Source organism: Monodelphis domestica, chromosome 2, assembly GCF_027887165.1.
Source record: "Monodelphis domestica isolate mMonDom1 chromosome 2, mMonDom1.pri, whole genome shotgun sequence".
Classification (NCBI taxonomy): domain Eukaryota; kingdom Metazoa; phylum Chordata; class Mammalia; order Didelphimorphia; family Didelphidae; genus Monodelphis; species Monodelphis domestica.
The window spans coordinates 69329305-69346084 of record NC_077228.1 but is presented as its reverse complement, the minus strand read 5'-3'; the positions used below and the strand labels follow the sequence as shown (position 1 = coordinate 69346084).

At 36.7% G+C, this 16780-nt stretch overlaps 1 protein-coding gene across 4 annotated transcripts in view; it reads right to left on the bottom strand.

The window, feature by feature from the left end:
• The window catches only part of RABGAP1L (RAB GTPase activating protein 1 like), a 705349-nt gene that overhangs the window by 590010 nt on the left and 98559 nt on the right, over positions 1 to 16780 (bottom strand). For all 4 annotated transcript variants that reach the window (XM_007480823.3, XM_056815570.1, XM_056815569.1 and 1 more), the window contains exons 5-7: positions 16469 to 16643; positions 6534 to 6691; positions 1452 to 1562 (exon numbers count right to left, since the gene is read on the bottom strand). In XM_007480823.3, coding sequence (XP_007480885.1) covers positions 1452 to 1562; positions 6534 to 6691; positions 16469 to 16643 — 444 coding nt within the window. The remainder of the gene's footprint in view (positions 1 to 1451; positions 1563 to 6533; positions 6692 to 16468; positions 16644 to 16780) is intronic.

The window sequence follows — 16780 nt, the reverse complement described above, 5'->3', positions numbered from 1 at the left end:
CTGCCACCTGCTGGACTTTTGTAAAACTGAGGATTTTATCAATTAAAGATTTCATCATTAATAAGGATGTCTGAAAGTTCAATATTTAACCTCAACAGTGTCTATTTCTATTCATGTATTATTCTATTTATTTTAAAATAGGCCGAAAATGCATCAGGTAGGATAATGTGATCCTCTGAGAACCCTGGAGCATCCCTTCTGGAATAGTTCCAAGCACGAGGATCTACTCCAAGAAAAGCACTCAAATTTTGTCTAGTAAAGATGGAACAATCTGTAAATGGTCAAACTGAGGCATCGAACCAGGTGATTTGCCAGAGACATAGTTAATGATAGATCTGGTACTATAAAACAGGTCTCCGTTAATGTTCTAACCCACTAAGTTCCTATGTGCACACACGTGTATGTGCTGAAGCACAGAGGTGTGTATACATTTTTACACACACATACATATAGGCCTAAAACAATCCAGCTCATTTCCATCTCAGATCTTCCCATTTTTAAATCATTATGAAATAACCGGGCCAGTTAGATGGACAGAGAGCCAGGCCCAGAAATGGAAGGTCCTGGGTTCAAATGTGGCCTGACACTTCCTAGCTTTGTGACCCTGACCAAGTTGCTTGACCCCAATCGCCTAGTAGCCCTTGGTGCTCTTCTGCCTTAGAACTGTATCGATTCTAAAACAGAAGGTAGTTTTTTTTAAAAAATAAAAATATAACTGTGAAGATGGGATTAACTCTCCCCTATTTATTCTTTGGATTTTAGCCACCAGGAATGTATACACCCCCACTTAATCTTTAAGGGGGTAGGGGGGCCTATGACCCACGTGTGAGTGACAAATAAAAACAACTGACGGCCCCCTAGGCAGTCCAAAGCAAAGTTAAAGCCACCATTGGTTCAAGTAAAAGTGGACCAAAGGCATAGGAAGTGACACAAAGAACTGTCTTTAAATATGGTGGTAACTTCCTGTGAGGAGGGTCTTTCTTTCTCTTTGAACTTGGCCTTGGAGGATCTCAGGCTTGAGACCTCAGACTGCTTCCCTTTAGACTGGCATGTGGGTGAGTAAAGGCTGATTGTCTTTCCTTGGCTTTTCTGGAGACACTAGGCATGGTGGCTAGAAGCCTTGTTTAATTAACCTCTGAAGCCCTGCCTGGTTTAGTGTTTCTCTCTCTCTCTGCCTCTCTCTCTGTCTGTTTCTCTGTCTCTGTCTCTGTATGTCTGTCTGTCTGTCTGTCTGTCTGTCTGTCTCTCTCTCTCTCTCTCTCTCTCTCTCTCTCTCTCTCTCTCTCTGTCTGTCTTTCTCTCCTTACTTTCACTCTCTATTTGTAAATAAACTACCATAAAAGTCATTCTAACTTGAGTAATTCATTTGGAATTAAGTAATTAATTAATTCCTGGCGACCATATTCTTAAATATTCAGTCCAACCATAATTTTACCCCTTACATAACTTACCTTTCAATTGCTAGTTCTTTGTTGGACAGTTGTTGCACTGTGATCACAACCTTCTTTTCAATTCCTTGTCTCAATTTGAAATAAAATTTCTCTCTATCCTTGGGCACAGGGCTAAAATAGATAAAACAACAAGAATAAAATATAACACATTAAAATTAACACATGAGAATGGCCTTCTAAAAATGTAATTACATTAATCCATGTATTTTGCCAATGATAATCATGTTTTTTTATTGACTTTTCTACATGGTGTTCTCAAACTACTTCATAGAAAACTAGTCAGGTCATCTAGTTCTTTTCATATGTTGAAGAAGCTAAAGCAGTGCATATGCCATCCACTACTTATCTTTCTGTGTCCCAACATGATTGGTCAACTAGCCTCTCATGCCTTTTTAAAAAATAATACAGATTAGTATAACATGGAAAATATTACTTCTTATGCTCAAAAAGCCGCATTAAAGAAACAAAATTGTAATTTGGTAGAGAATTTACAAAGTAAAACAGTTTGTCAATTCCATCCGAGGTGTCTCTTAATCATGAAAGAAGCTATAAAACTTATTGCGAAAAGTACATCTTCAATTCAATATAATCCTTAAATATGGAAGCTAGACAGAATTTTTTTTAAGGGAAAACATACCCAAAAATTAGCCTGTAAGCACAGGGTATTAATTTCCAACCTTGGTTAACACAGGAAAGATCCTCTAACGGAGCATAAAAAAGGCTTAAGTTTTTTAAAAATAAACTCCCCAAGTACAGGAAGAAGGAGGTTTGGTTAAGTAGCCATTTGTCTGGAAAAGATTTGAGGATTTCAGGGAGTCGGTGGTGGGATGTATCAGTTACACTAAAAGAAGCATGGGAGTAAAGGGTGGGAGAAAAAGAGGAGACAGAAAAATAAGAAAGAAGCCTTTCCCAACTCTAGTGCCTTCTGTCTGAAGATTATTTTGTATTTCACTTTTCTGTATCCCCAGCACCTGGCACAATGCCTATTACACATTAGGCACAATATAAATGCTTACTGACCTAAGACAAGAAGAAGGAAGAGAAGAAAGAAGAAACAAGATAGAAGGAGAAAGACTAAAAATGGAAACCCATGTCTTAAGTGGTGCCAAAATATCAGATTCCATTTCTATCACAATGAAGCCTAAATTTGATTTTTGTGTTGTTATTTTTAATTTTTTTTTAATTTTAAGTATTTTTCCATGTTTACATGATTCATCTTCTTTTTCTCCCCTCTTCTCCTTTGCATTTCTACTCCCATAGTTCTTTCTCTCAATGCAGATAGCATTCTTTCATATAAGTCTTTCAAGAGTGTCCTAGCTTGTTGCATTGCTACTAGTAGCAAATTCCATTACATTGGATTGTTCTTTGATGTTTTACTTTCTGTGTACAATGTTCTCCTTGTTCTGCTCATTTCACTCTGCATCAGTTCACTGAGGATCTGCTCCCAGTTCATATAGAAATCCTCCAGTTCATCATTCCTTACAGCACAACAGTATTCCATCACCATCATAATCCACAATTTGTTCAGTCATTCCCCAATCGATGGAAACCCCCCCCCCATTTTCCAACTTTTTGCTACCACAAAGAGTGCAGCAATATTTTTGTACAAACCCAGTAGTGGTATCACCGGATCAAAGGGCAGGCAGTCTTTTAAAGCCCTTACTTGTAATTCCAAATTGCCTTCCAGAATGGCTGGCTCAATTCACAACTCCACCAGCAATGCACTGGTATCCTGATTTTGTCACAACCCCACCAACATTTATTATTTTCCTTTACTGTCATATTGGCCAATCTGCTAGGTGTGAGGTTGTACCTCAGTGTTGTTTTGATTTGCTTTTCTCTAATTGTGAGAAATTTAGAACATTTTTTCATGTGCTTATTAATAGTTTTGTCTTTATCTGAAAACTACTTATTTGTATCCCTTGACCATTTGTCAATTGGGAAAGCCTAAATTTCTTGACCTTTACAACATGAATGCTATGTCTAGGTACTCTAGTAATTCATCCCTTGGCTAAGAGAGGATAAAGCACTCAACTAAAGCTATAGTCGAATCCTAGCTTACACCCGAATTACAAGGAGCAGACAATGTCACCATATAGAAAACTGAATTTGGAGAGAGGAGACCTTGGTTTCCATTCTAGTAGGCACTCGCTGCACAACCACAGGGGAATCATTTAACTATTCAGAAACTTAGTTTTCTCATCAGCTAAATGGGGCAATATATGGTATCCCAAAAGTCTTAGTGCAGTTTTACACCATTATTTGCATGATCTGTTGTTGCTGTTCATCCCTCATTTTGAATGAAGACCAATAACATCACTGGGTGATGTCTTGCCTTGCAGATGAATTAGATTTAAGTGAAACCGAGTTGCACAAACTCTTCAGCTTTGATTTCTCTTCCAGAGTCATCAAGGTTCAGTGGAAAGACAAACGATGTGATGGCCTGGGATGCAGTGGATGACCATGGCATCTACGAGGTCCTACAAAGTTCTAAGGGCTCCACAACACTTGCTTCTACCACCTGTGCAGCCCACTGGACCAAACTGCTCTCATCCATCCACAGGAAGTCTTCCTATGCGTGATGCAGGCATTCCCCTAATTCACCTATTAGTTTGAGTCCTCTTGGTTACCCTCAACCATAGCCTATAGCCCGTCTGCCAAGGCAGTTTTACTGGAGTACAGCCACTGCACATGCTACAGCTTCTTGGAGCCACAGGAGAACCAGCGGTAATTAGATAGACAGAAAGACAGATAAGTGGGCAGATGGGTGGATGGGCACACAGGACAGATATAAAACAGGATTACTGTAAGGGAAATGCCTTACAAAATTTCAAAGTACTCTATAAAAATGAGGATTTATTACTATAAAGACATCCAGAGATTTGGAAATAAAGCTATTCAAGAGAAAAATAGTGAAAATATTATCAAATGGAGTATAATTAGCACATCAGCAATTAAATGTCAATATGGTTAACAATGACCTCCATAGTTCCCTCCAATGTTCCTCATTAACTACACAGTTTATACTTATGAAATGTGTTGGCAAACAAAATCATTATCTCTTCTGCTCAGTCACAGAATAACCATTTGTAGATTTCATATTGACTCATCAAGGAAGGCAATAAATGTTTGTTGTTGTTCAGTTATTCAGTCATGTCCAATTCTTCATGAGCCCGTGGACATGCCAGGCTGGTCTTTCCTCTTGTCTCCTGGAGTCTGCTCGAGTTCCTATTGGTTCCTTCCACGACACCATCTATCCATCTTATCCTCTGCCTTCCCCTACTCCTTTTACCTTCAACTTTTCCAGTGATTCCCTGCCTTCTCCCAATGGGTCCTGACTTCCCATTATGTGGCCAAAGTATTTAAGCTTCGGCTTCAGTTTTTGAACTTCCAAAGAATAGTCTGAATTAATTTTTTTAACTACTGACTGATTTGGTCTCCTTGCTGTCAAAGGGACTCTCAAAACTCTTCTCCAAGACCACACTTGCAAAGTATCAATGGTGTCGCACTCAGTTTTCCTTATCTCCCTTTCCAACTCTCACAGCAATATGTTGCTACAAGAAAAACCATAGCTTTGAGTAATACGGACCTTCATCTACAAGGTGATATTTCTGCAATAAATATTTTATTCTTAGACAAAATGCTATCCAATGATATCATCATATATTTAAAAAAGGAAAAAGATAAAAGTCACTTTCACAAGTATACACTCAATTACAATTATTTTTTCTAGCTAATTAGCTACTGGTACCCTTCATCAATATTACCTACCCACTGAACTTCTTGACACTATGCCTTCGGCCTCTAACTGATAAAAACAAATTTCACTGTAGAGACCAAGCAAGAAGCCACTCTGTTCAAACTTCAGCAATATAGACGAGCTTAGATTCCTCTTTTGTTTTTCCAAATAATGATCAGTGAAATCTAACTATGGTTCACCCTTTATATCTCTGATTATTTTCATTCTCACTTTTAATGTTTCTAAAAATTTTTCAGCATGGGATGGAGTGGAGAGTGTTAGGTCTATAGTCAGGAAGACCCGAGTTCAAATTTTGTTTTGTTTTTGTTTTGTTTGACCCTCAGCAAGTCACATAACTTCTATCTGTCTCAGTATAAATAGCACCTACCCTGAAGGGTTTTTCTGAGGATCAAATGAAATCATAATAAAATGAATTTTAGCATAGGGCCTGCCTGGCACATTGCTACATAAATGTTAATTAATATTGTCATTATTTTTTATCATTGTCACTATTTCCACTTTGCTTAGCTTATTCAGCTAATGAAACTGGTCAAGGAGACACAAAAGAAAATGTAGTTTTGGGGGGCAGCTGGGTAGCTCAGTGGATTGAGAGTCAGGCCTAGAGACGGGAGGTCCTAGGTTCAAATCTTGCCTCAGATACATCCCAGCTGTGTGACCCTGGGCAAGTCCCTTGACCCCCATTGCCTAGCCCTAACCACTCTTCTGCCTTGGAGCCAATACACAGTATTAACTCTAAGACTGAAGGTAAGGGTTTTAAAAAAAATGTAGTTTTCAAATCTTCCTACTAACTAGAAGGAGAAAAGTGACTTCCAAAAAAGGGCCATTTAAAAATAAGACAGTACACAAAAATGGGGAGAAAGGTGACTAAAAAGAAAAATACATACCTATTCAATCCAACATTATGTTGATTTTGCATTTATTATATACGAGAAAGTCTCCTGGGCACTAAGTGCAAAAGCAGAGAACAACAGGGCCTTGAATTAGAAAGCTTAGTGCAATATAAGGAAAATCTGGTCTGCCCAAAGGAGAAAAAAAAGAGTGCTCCAAAAATATTTTTAAGAAGAGAAATTATTTTCAGTTAAAGGGATCAGAAAATGCTTACTGTAAAATGCAGAACATGAAAAAGGCTTTGAAAAGAAAGATTTCATATGAACATGTAGAGGAAAGCTATACTCCACTCAGGAAGAACTAAATTATTAAAAAAAATACAAATTTTCAACATTATTTTAAAGAATTGTGTTGCCATTTTGTTTCTAGAACCTCTGCTTTGGCTGGTCTTTTATCTGTACACTTATTTTCATTCTATTTCTTAGCTCCCTTACCTGAAGTTTCCTTTTCCATCATCTTCTTTGACCTCCAAAGAGACACTGAAGGTAAATACATCACTGTCTGGGGTAGGAAGAACAGAGTCCTTTACATCTGACACTTGCCTGGAAGAACGCTTAAATGCTGTACAGAAGCTGTATAAAATTCTGCTGACCTAAATGAAAGAATAAAGGCAGAAACATTATTAGAAAAAGGATTAGCTACTTTCTACTCTCTCCCCACACAATACCTATATCTACCTATGTCTTTCTTTTTTTCTCCTGGTCTTTACAAGTGGTAAATTATGTACAATTTCAGCAGTCATCCAGGGCTAGATCTAGTATCAGGAAGGTCTGAGTTTAAATCCAGCCTCATTTACTTACAATCTATGTCATCCTGGGCAAGTCATTTGACTTCTGCCTCAGTTTCCTTATCTGTAAAATGAGGACAAAAACAATACCTACCTCACAGGCACAGTAGATTTACATAATAGGCACTACATAAGCACTTATTTCCTTCCCTCATCCAGTATCTAAGGTTAACTCATAGATGAAACAATCTTAAGTAACCAGAAACTTTCACAACTGAAATCTGAAACTGTTTATGACCTCTAGGGGAATGGGCAAATGAGATAAATTACAGGCAACTACTACTACTACCACTACTGCCACCACCACCATCACCACAGAGAATAGCACCTGCCTGGTCTACTTTAGGCCTATTGACGGTGGGAAATGGAGGATGGGAAGCATTGCATGATTGTAACTCAATAAATAAAAATAAATAAAAATTTAAAAATAAGTAAATCTCGATAAATAAATAATATGGTGAACCAGAGTCAGGAGAAAAGCACAGATGGTGATCTCTGTTCTGGTATCGGCTCTTTGTGTGATCTTGGACAATAAACTATACCCATCTGGGCCTATGCATTTCCTCTTTTCTATAAAAATAAATAAGTTATAACTAAGATGACCCTGCCAGCTCTACCATTTACCAATTTGAAGTTTATAGAAATCTTAACTTACAAAATTCATACAATCGCATTCTAGAACATGAAGTTCTGTAGCCCCCAGTAGTGAGAGTAGGTAAAATCAAAGCCATGGTCTAGATAAAGTCAAACAAGTATCTCTCCTCACATGAGGCCCCAAAACCCCTCCTTTCTGTACTTGGCAATACCTGGCTGTCCTTGTACCCAATGAAGCCAATATTTCCCTGAGAATCTGGGCTAGATGGTTACATATTTACCTGATTTATTATCCTATAGAAAACTCTGTCTAATCTTCAGTGAGGTACACTAAATCTATTGCAAAAGAATAATAAATTATCTATTCATTGTGTATGTGAAAAGCTTGCCTAATCCCTTAACCCACGTCATTTTCTCTATAAAATACTAGCTGTGATCAATAAATTTTGTCACGGATCAGCAAAAGGCCTTGAGTCTGTAAGTCTGTCTGTGATCCTCCTGATCCCAACCTCATTTCTCTAATTCTGTTTTGTAACCCATAAACTTGACAAATGGCGCATGGCATTCGTATCCGCGTCATCCACAGGTAGCAGGTAAGAGAAACCCTCCCCTTTCTGTCTGGCAAGAAGCATTTAAGGGCAGGGGAGGCATTTTATAGTCAGGAGTAAAAACATGGGACAAATTCGCTTCTTTTCTTACTCTACCTCTTCTTCCCCTTTCTGCTCCTGCTGTCTCAAAAGAAAAACCTAAATTTCTCGGAAGGAAAGTATCTGTGTTGGTTAGGAAATATACTTAGGAAACTTTCAGAATCTATTGAAGCAGGAAAAGTAATTTAGAACTGAGATTTATCAAATATCAGCCCTAACTTCTTACAAAAAGTTAACCCCTTTTCTGACTAACTCATGAAATGTAAAAAACCAGTTCAAATTAATCCTTCTCGCTGCTGTCCCAATATATAACCCAGGAAGCAGAAATTAGATAACTACATTGACTAATACCTCTAATGATTGGCAGATAGCTATTACAGATTATCCCAGACAATTTCAATGTTCTTATCCCCCAAACATTCTTTTATTTTCTCTTCCTTCATTATTAATGAACCTCTGTTTTCCACAGATTTCTTTAGTTTTGCAGCTATGATTGGTAAGAGTCTAGTCCATAATTTTATGTTCTATGTTGTCAGAGAGTGTGTGAAATACCCGGGATATGTCTCTGCTGTCTATGTTGGCTATGTTATCAGTCTATGTTCTATGTTTTGTCTGTGCTGGAAGGTTTTAATTGTTGGGAAATCCCCTCTCTCTCCATATTCCATTCGCTCCAGAAGAATGGTGGAGACAGACAGAGGGTGTTTGGGAAATTCAAAAGACAACATTGTTTATGGATTTTATGGATTTGGGGGTCTCCTAAATTCTAAGATAATTTAATTGGTTACACATAAAGGACAAGTATATAAAATTGTCAGGCAGTTCTTCTCTCCCTCTTCTCAATGGCCAAAAGGGAGGAAGGGTAGAAATAATAGAGACAAGAAAGTAATTTCGTCCCACAATTACAAAATATTAACAGAGAAAAAAAAGGCAAAACTATATGTTCAGCAATTTTTCTTCTCCCTTTTCTCAGGTAGGGCTCCCTGGGGAAGGGAAGGAGAAAAGATCAGAACAACAAAAAAAAAGGGAGATTTGATCCCACAATTAGATATCATTTCCAATTATATTTAATATTAAAGGTTGATATCTATAACTTTAAAAAATTGCTAAGGATTTGAATAGGTACTGATAGTAAAGTGTAAATTCATTCATTGTGATAACTGGTTACCAGTTAAAAATAAAATTTTAGCAAAAATTTAAGAATGTACAAAACTTATAGTGAAAAAATTGTTTATTAAGACTTGCAATGTATAATGATTAAAGATTTAAACTTACCAAAAATGCTTGTTAAACTAAATTTGAGAAGTGACAAAATACATTTAATAGCCAGCCTGATGCAAAAAGTTTTTTCTTATGATCTAAAATTTGGATGAACATGTAAAATTGTTATTTTAAAACATTTACTATTATATTAAGCAATAGGTAGAAACATAATTAGCATTAGGGTCTCAAAAATTAGAAATATGAAAATTATACATTAAGAATTTGGTATATTATAAATATGGAAATTTAAACAACATTGTACTTGATTAGGATACCAAAAATACTTTAAAAGTGTGTACAGGGTATAAAAAGAAATTCACAATCTAAGGATTAGCATGCAATTTGTTAAAATGTAATTATGTGTAAAAACAAAGTATGTAGACAGCTACCTGTAAAACACTGACTTAAGAAACTTGTGTCAACTCAAGCTCAATAAAGTGCATAAATAATATTGTTCAAAAAAAGCAAGTTTCCCTAATTCACAGCAAATGGAATGCAAATTATATAAAAAAGGGAAAACCACAGATATTACTAATAAATGGCAAAAATGTAAAGTATTAAAGAGAATTGGTTTAAATTAAACATTTTAGGTTTACTTATGAAAACAAAAAGAAATATAGAGAAAAGGAGACATAAAATTTATTTAGAAATTTCCTAAAGTTTTCTAAATTTTCAGAAATTTCCAAAGTTACCATTTTATTAAATTTTAAAGTTGGAAAATGATGACACATCCTATACAAAAATGTGGTTCAAGTGGTTATCTTTATTTCAAAAAATATTACAAAAGGCAAAAGTTAACATCTATTGTTGCACCTTAAAACTAAACTTTAAGATACTAAATCTCAGTCAAATAATGCCTACTGTGTTGATTGTCCGACCATGCCTAAAACGTTATTTGAGTAAATAGGAATTGTGATAAAAAATGTAAAAATTAAGAAGTTCAAATATTATTAATCTGTTATTGTGGAATGCCATTGAAGAGTAACATGAAATAAAATACAATTTGTCAATAGGTAATTATGTGTAAAAATGAAGTATATGTGCAGTTATACTGCAAAGAAAATTTATTTTCACCTGAATTGGATAAGAATAGATGTACGAATGTGATATGCAAACAGGGTAAATTAGTAATGCATTTGATTAGTAAAATTTGACCAGCCCAAAAATCTTGGGACTTGGATTAAGATTGTTAACCACAGACAATTAAGTGTAACTGCCTCTCCTCTGTTTGTCATAAGGGTAAAGAGGAGACGAGGAATGAAAAATCTAGTGCAAAATACACACAACAAATGTTACATAAGAATAATTGGTGAAATTTAATCAATTGTTTAAAACATATTTTAAGGTGCCCATTAGAAAATTCTAAAGTTTTAAATAATATCCATTGAAAGTAATTTATTATCAAGGTTAAAATACGCAAATTTTACAAGTACAATAATCTAAATAGCAAAAGAGGATTAGAAAAACAAGGTTGCTAGTAATAAAAAGATTTTTCCTCATTTCCCAAGCAATATACACCTGTTAGGAAATGAAGCCAAAATAAATCACAATCAGGACATCTTTTTAGATAATATTGCAAAAGATCTGAAACTTCCTATAAACCTATTAACCCTTTCCTCACAGTAAATTTAAAGCCTAAGGTATTCATTAGCAGCCTCATTGAATTTTAATCTGGTATAGAAAATAATACTGAAACCTAAGGAGTCACAAGTATTGGATTTTTGACAAAATTATTTTATGTTGAATATTACTAAAATATGTACTTTATTTTATAAAAACTGAAAATATGTGTTTAAATGTAAACTAGCGATTTGTTAGAAATTGATCATGTTTACTTGCAATGATATATGATTTGTATTGTAAACCAAAAGTTTAAGGCAAATTGGTTATGACAATATACAAAAGATATTATGTTAAGTATTTGGATAATATTGACTCTCTTCTAAGTTACTGACCAGCTCCTGTAATAATTGTTTAGATTCCTTTATAATTGAAAAGAAGTGACCAAGAATATCATCCCCCAGTACAAAAATTAAATTTAAACTCCTAACATCTTCTAGTTTCTCTTTCTCGCAGATGTTCAAAATCCTCTTCAGGGGAGTCTTGCAGAAATATCTACTTCTACCAATGTCAAATATGACAATCACTCTCTGTGGATATTTCTAACACAAAAGGTCAAAGGAGCTTGGCCTGAAGCCATCTCCACCAGTAACCCTTTCTTCTACCATTCTTAGGGGCTTTTCTTGCAATGGTCTATAGTGGAAGACCAATGAGGCTACAGCTGTTAGTGATGCTGATAAAAGCAAGTTGGGGGAGACAGGGAAGAGCACTTAAACTGCCAACAAATTCTGATTCTATTAACTGCTTTTCTCTAGAAAAAATCAAAACTTGGCCAAAGAATGAAAAAAATGAAAGGAAGTTCATTAGAAAAGAACATTCAGCAATGCCTGTTCTAGTGGCAATGAGAACACCAGCCAAAGGGATAGTCAGTAAGCATTTATTAAATACTTATTGTGTGCCAGGCCGTGCACTAAGCACTAAGGATGCAAAAAAATAAATAAATTAAAATAAAAGCAATAGATAGAAATTGAACTAAATCAATTAAAACTGACAAGGTGAGCCTGTGAGAGGAGAGAAGACAAGAAGGGCCAGCACAGATTCTTAAAAGACACTCCTACTTGGAGGGCCATAGTAGCCCCTGCTTTGTCAGTATCCTTGCTATCCCTTTGAGTAAATCATAAATTCCTTGACCCTCAGTTTCTTTACTTTTAAAATGAAAGAAATAGACAAGATCCCTTCCAACTAAAACACAATAAAGATCAAGAAATGTTTAATAAATACCAATCCATGCTTATTTCTCCTTTACATACTGAGAATTTAACATCAGATACTATAAAGATACTTGACTACAAATGCTATGTATTATCTTAGGGGAAAAATTATCCTACATAAGCTAATTATAGTATATGAATTTCCTCTTTTTTTTTTAAACCCTTACCTTCTGTCTTAGAATCAAAACTTGGTTCCAAGGCAGAAAAGAGATAAGGGCTAGGCAGTGGGGGTTAAGTGACTTGTTCAGTGTCACATATTAGGAAGCATCCACGTGGCTGCACCTTGACTTCCTTTTAACTCTGCAATGTACAATGAAATTTTGAAAATGAAATCATAGTATTTTCAAAATGACTAAAAGAAGAACTCAAATCTATCTGAATATTACAACTATGGTCAACATTCTCCACCCAACCACCACATCACCACAAAAGAGATGGATAAAGGTTCCCCAAATTATGAATTTTTCATATATATACATATCTCAATTACATAAAATAGTTAGAAACATATCTTTTTCATTTCCTTATTCAACAAACTCTGATTCATCAAACAATAGATTCTTCCCATTTTGCCAAATTCATTTCAGTGCTAGTAGGCTCCAGGAATCCAAAAGTCAGACAAGTATAACAGCAACAGGGGTGAGACTGGAAATTCCAGGTATCTCCCATCTATTTTCCTTCACATCTAATGGCATTTGTAAAATTCAAATGTAGTTTCTCTCTCTCCCTCTCTCTGTCTCTCTGTCTCTCTCTCTCCCTCTCTCTGTCTCTCTGTCTCTCTCTCTCTCTCTCTCTCTCCCTCTCTCTCCCTCTCTCTGTCTCTGTCTCTGTCTCTCTGTCTCTCTCTCTCTCTCTCTCTCTCTCCCTCTCTCTGTCTCTGTCTCTGTCTCTGTCTCTCTCTGTCTCTGTCTCTGTCTCTGTCTCTGTCTCTCTCTCTCTCTCTCTCTCTCTCTCTCTCTCTCTCTCTCTCTCTCTCTCTCTCTCTCTCTCTCTCCCCTCTCTCCATCTCCATACAAACATACATACACACACACAACCCTCTCTCTTGACATTATTCCTTCCATGACCCAGATGACAGTGTCTATACCCTATGGAATCCTGATGCTTAGAAGAGTCCCAAATCAGTAAGAAGTTTGAATGCCTAATAAGAGGTACTTGTACTGGCAGTGTAGCATTTTCTGTTTTCATTCTTAACTTTGATAACTGTTGTCCATATCTTTTTAATATAAATCAAACTAAGGTACCACGGCATAAAGCAGGGGTCCCCAAACTACAGCCCTCGGGCCACATGCGACCCCCTGAAGCCATGTATCCGGCCCCCGCCACTCTTCCAGAAGGGGCACCTCTTTCATTGGTGGTCAGTGAGAGGAACACTGTATGTGGAGTGCCACAATGCGCAGCATCACTCACGTACAGTGCTACTTCCAGTGACGTAATCATTTGCATAGCGCCTTAGGGCAAGGCACCAGCAAAGGATTATGTGGCTGCACAATGGAAGACATTGCATGGTAATATAGTCTGGTCCTCCAATGGTCTGAGGGACAGTGAACTGGCCCCCTGTGTAAAAAGTTTGGGGACCCCTGCCATAAAGAATAGAGAGCTGGCCTCAAAACCAGAGAAGTCTAGATTCAAGTCTTCCTTCTGACACATACTGTCTATGTGACCCTCGACAAGTCACTTAACCACTGGAGCCCTTCTCCCGATGATGATGATGATGATGATGATCCTCCATAATTTTAGAAGAGGTCTCTGGGAATCCTCATCATTTCCACCTAGTTGTTTTCCTGAACTTTATGACATCCAGAAACTCATCATTTTTCAAAATGAAATCAACTATCAAACTCTCATTTCCTCCCATCATTTCCATCCCTGGTTGGAGGCCTTCATCCTATACCCACACTAGTAACACCTCCTTCCCTTATCCTCTCCCCACTCTTCAGCTTCTTTTTTGGGTGGTCTTTCCTCACTGAATTGTGAACTGCTCAAGTGCAGGGACTGAAGGACCAATAAACCTTTCATTGTACTTCCAACACTTAGCACAGTGCCTGACACAGAGTGGGAAATTAATAAACATTTCTTGATTGAATGATTTATTAGTAGAAAAAACTGGATAGTACTTTGAAAATCCTTGGCATTAAGTAAGAACACAATTTCTCATTGGATTCAATTTTTCAGAGCAGTTTGGTTATCTCACTTTACAAATAAGCACTAGTTAAATGATGCATTCTCTAGTGAGGAAGGAAGAGAAGAAGGAAGTGAATTACCTGGAAATTTTAAGGTAGCAAACAATTAAGTAAATAAAAATTAAAAACTAAATGAAAAGAAAAAGAAAAATTGTAAAATAAATACTACCCCAAGATTAACATATTTTACATAGGGCAAGTGCTATTATATGGATTTTTTAGAATTCATGTTTAACAATGCATTACTTAAGAATGATGGCATGTGCCAAGGAAAGTGAACTTGCAGCAGAATTCATCAGGACCCTGAGCTTGGCAGCAGCATGGGGGTGATGGCAAAGACATCGGTGGAAACTTCTGTGACTAGCAGGGGAATCTTCAAACTCCAGATTTCAATTTCTGATCAACCAGGAAGTGGCTATTGCTATGAACTCAGAAGGCAGTGAAAGAGGAAGGAATCACCATCTCCCAAATGATAAGATTGTTCCCTTTCTACTCTTTATGACTGATTTTGGGAATGTGCCTGAAAGCCTTTTTCTACAAATGGTCTCAGTGCATCTATGATCTCGGTCAAAATGACATTGACAATTTATAACTAAATGAAAGCAATTGCCACTGTGGGGGAATAGGGATTACAGACCTTTATTGGAGTGACTAGGGAATTTAATGTCATTATCTTTTCATTTCAATTCCATTCGGTAAATATACTTTAATTTATAATGGGAATATGTAATCCTTTAGGTCATGTGAAGTTGAGTAGGATGCAAGCATTTTAATAGGATGGGGACCAAGCCATTGTTTTAATAAAGCTATGAAATGTCTAAAAAAAAAATAAGAAAGAGAGTGATGGTAGGGGCAACTAGGTTGCTCATGGAAGAGAGAGCCAGGTTTGGAGTCAATTTGAATTCAGACACTTCCTAGCTGTGTGACCCTGGACAAGTCACTTAACCCCAGTTAGCTAGCCCTTACCTCTCTTCTGCATTGGAACCAATACTTGTATCAATTCTAAGACAAAAGATTTTTTAAAAAAATTAAGGTGGATAGTCCCTTTCCTTTCTGATGGTGTAAGAAAAAATGTTTAAGGAAAAAACTTTTTGCAGTTTGACTTCTCTACAATATAGTGCTAAGTTGTACTGCAGCTGGTGGTAGAGTGCTAGGTGCAGAATCAGTTGAATCTGTTGAATCTGTCCTCAGCTGTGTGACCCTAGGCATATTACTTTAATCTCTGCTGGCCTCAGTGTACTCATCTGTAAAATGGAAATAATAAAAGCACCTACCTCCCAGAATTGTTATAAGAATCAAATGAGATATCTGTGCGGGGAAAAAAAAGTGTTCCACACAATGCCTGGCAGATAATAGACACTATATAAATATTTATTCCCTTCTCCTTCCTCTACAGCTACTAAATTAAACTATTTTAACTCTGCCCTAAAAAAGGCTCCCCTATGATTCAACTCTTTCCATGTACCTCAATGCTATCACAAATGGTAACTTCCTCTTAAGAAATCTATTCAAATTCCAATGTTACATTTCACAGTGTGTGCATTGATGTATTGACCTTGGAGCCACAAAGATCTGGGTTTTACATCTCCCTTCTAACATAATGGTCATATGATCCTGGGTGAGTCATTTAACTTCTCAGGGATATAGGCCAGTAGTTCTCCAAATGTGGTCCTGAGGGTCCTTGAGACCCTTCAAGGGGTTCTGAGAGGTCAAAATTATTTTCCTAATAATAATAATGTTTTAATTTATATTATGGTAAATACCAACACATATAACCCACATAAACAAAAGAATTTTGGTTGGGGCAGAGGGAACCTCAATCATTTTTACTAGTGGAAAGGGGTCCTGAGACCCAAAGGGGGAGCCCTCTGCTCTAGGCAGCTCTGAAGGTCTGCAAGTTGTGGAGAAGGCACCCACCTGTACTGCTAGAGTTTCCTCACCAAGGAATTTGAGTGAATCACAGGTACAGTCCTGTCCCAATACTAATTACTCCAGATAGAAGTCCTACTAATATTGTTTTAATTAACTTGCTCACTCTGGCAGATTGCTGGGATGTGTTATACTTACTGCCTCTTGGATTTCACAGGAGAAAATGTGTATCTGAAAGTCTTCTGTCCCACGAGAACTCTCTGTAAATGCAAAGCAATCACTTTCCGCTGTCCCGTCATGGCCACGTGCACAGAAAAGTATTTTGTAGATTGGGAACGATGCAATTTCCACATTGCTAGATTGGTTTATTATTCTGCAAAACAAAGAGGTATTAGAAGGATCCAAAATGTATTTTCCATTGTTCATTTCTAACTTTAGTATTGCAATCAGAAAGAAGGGTGGTCCCATCTCCGGCACTAAAGAGCTTTTAAATAAATTTGGGCTCTTGAT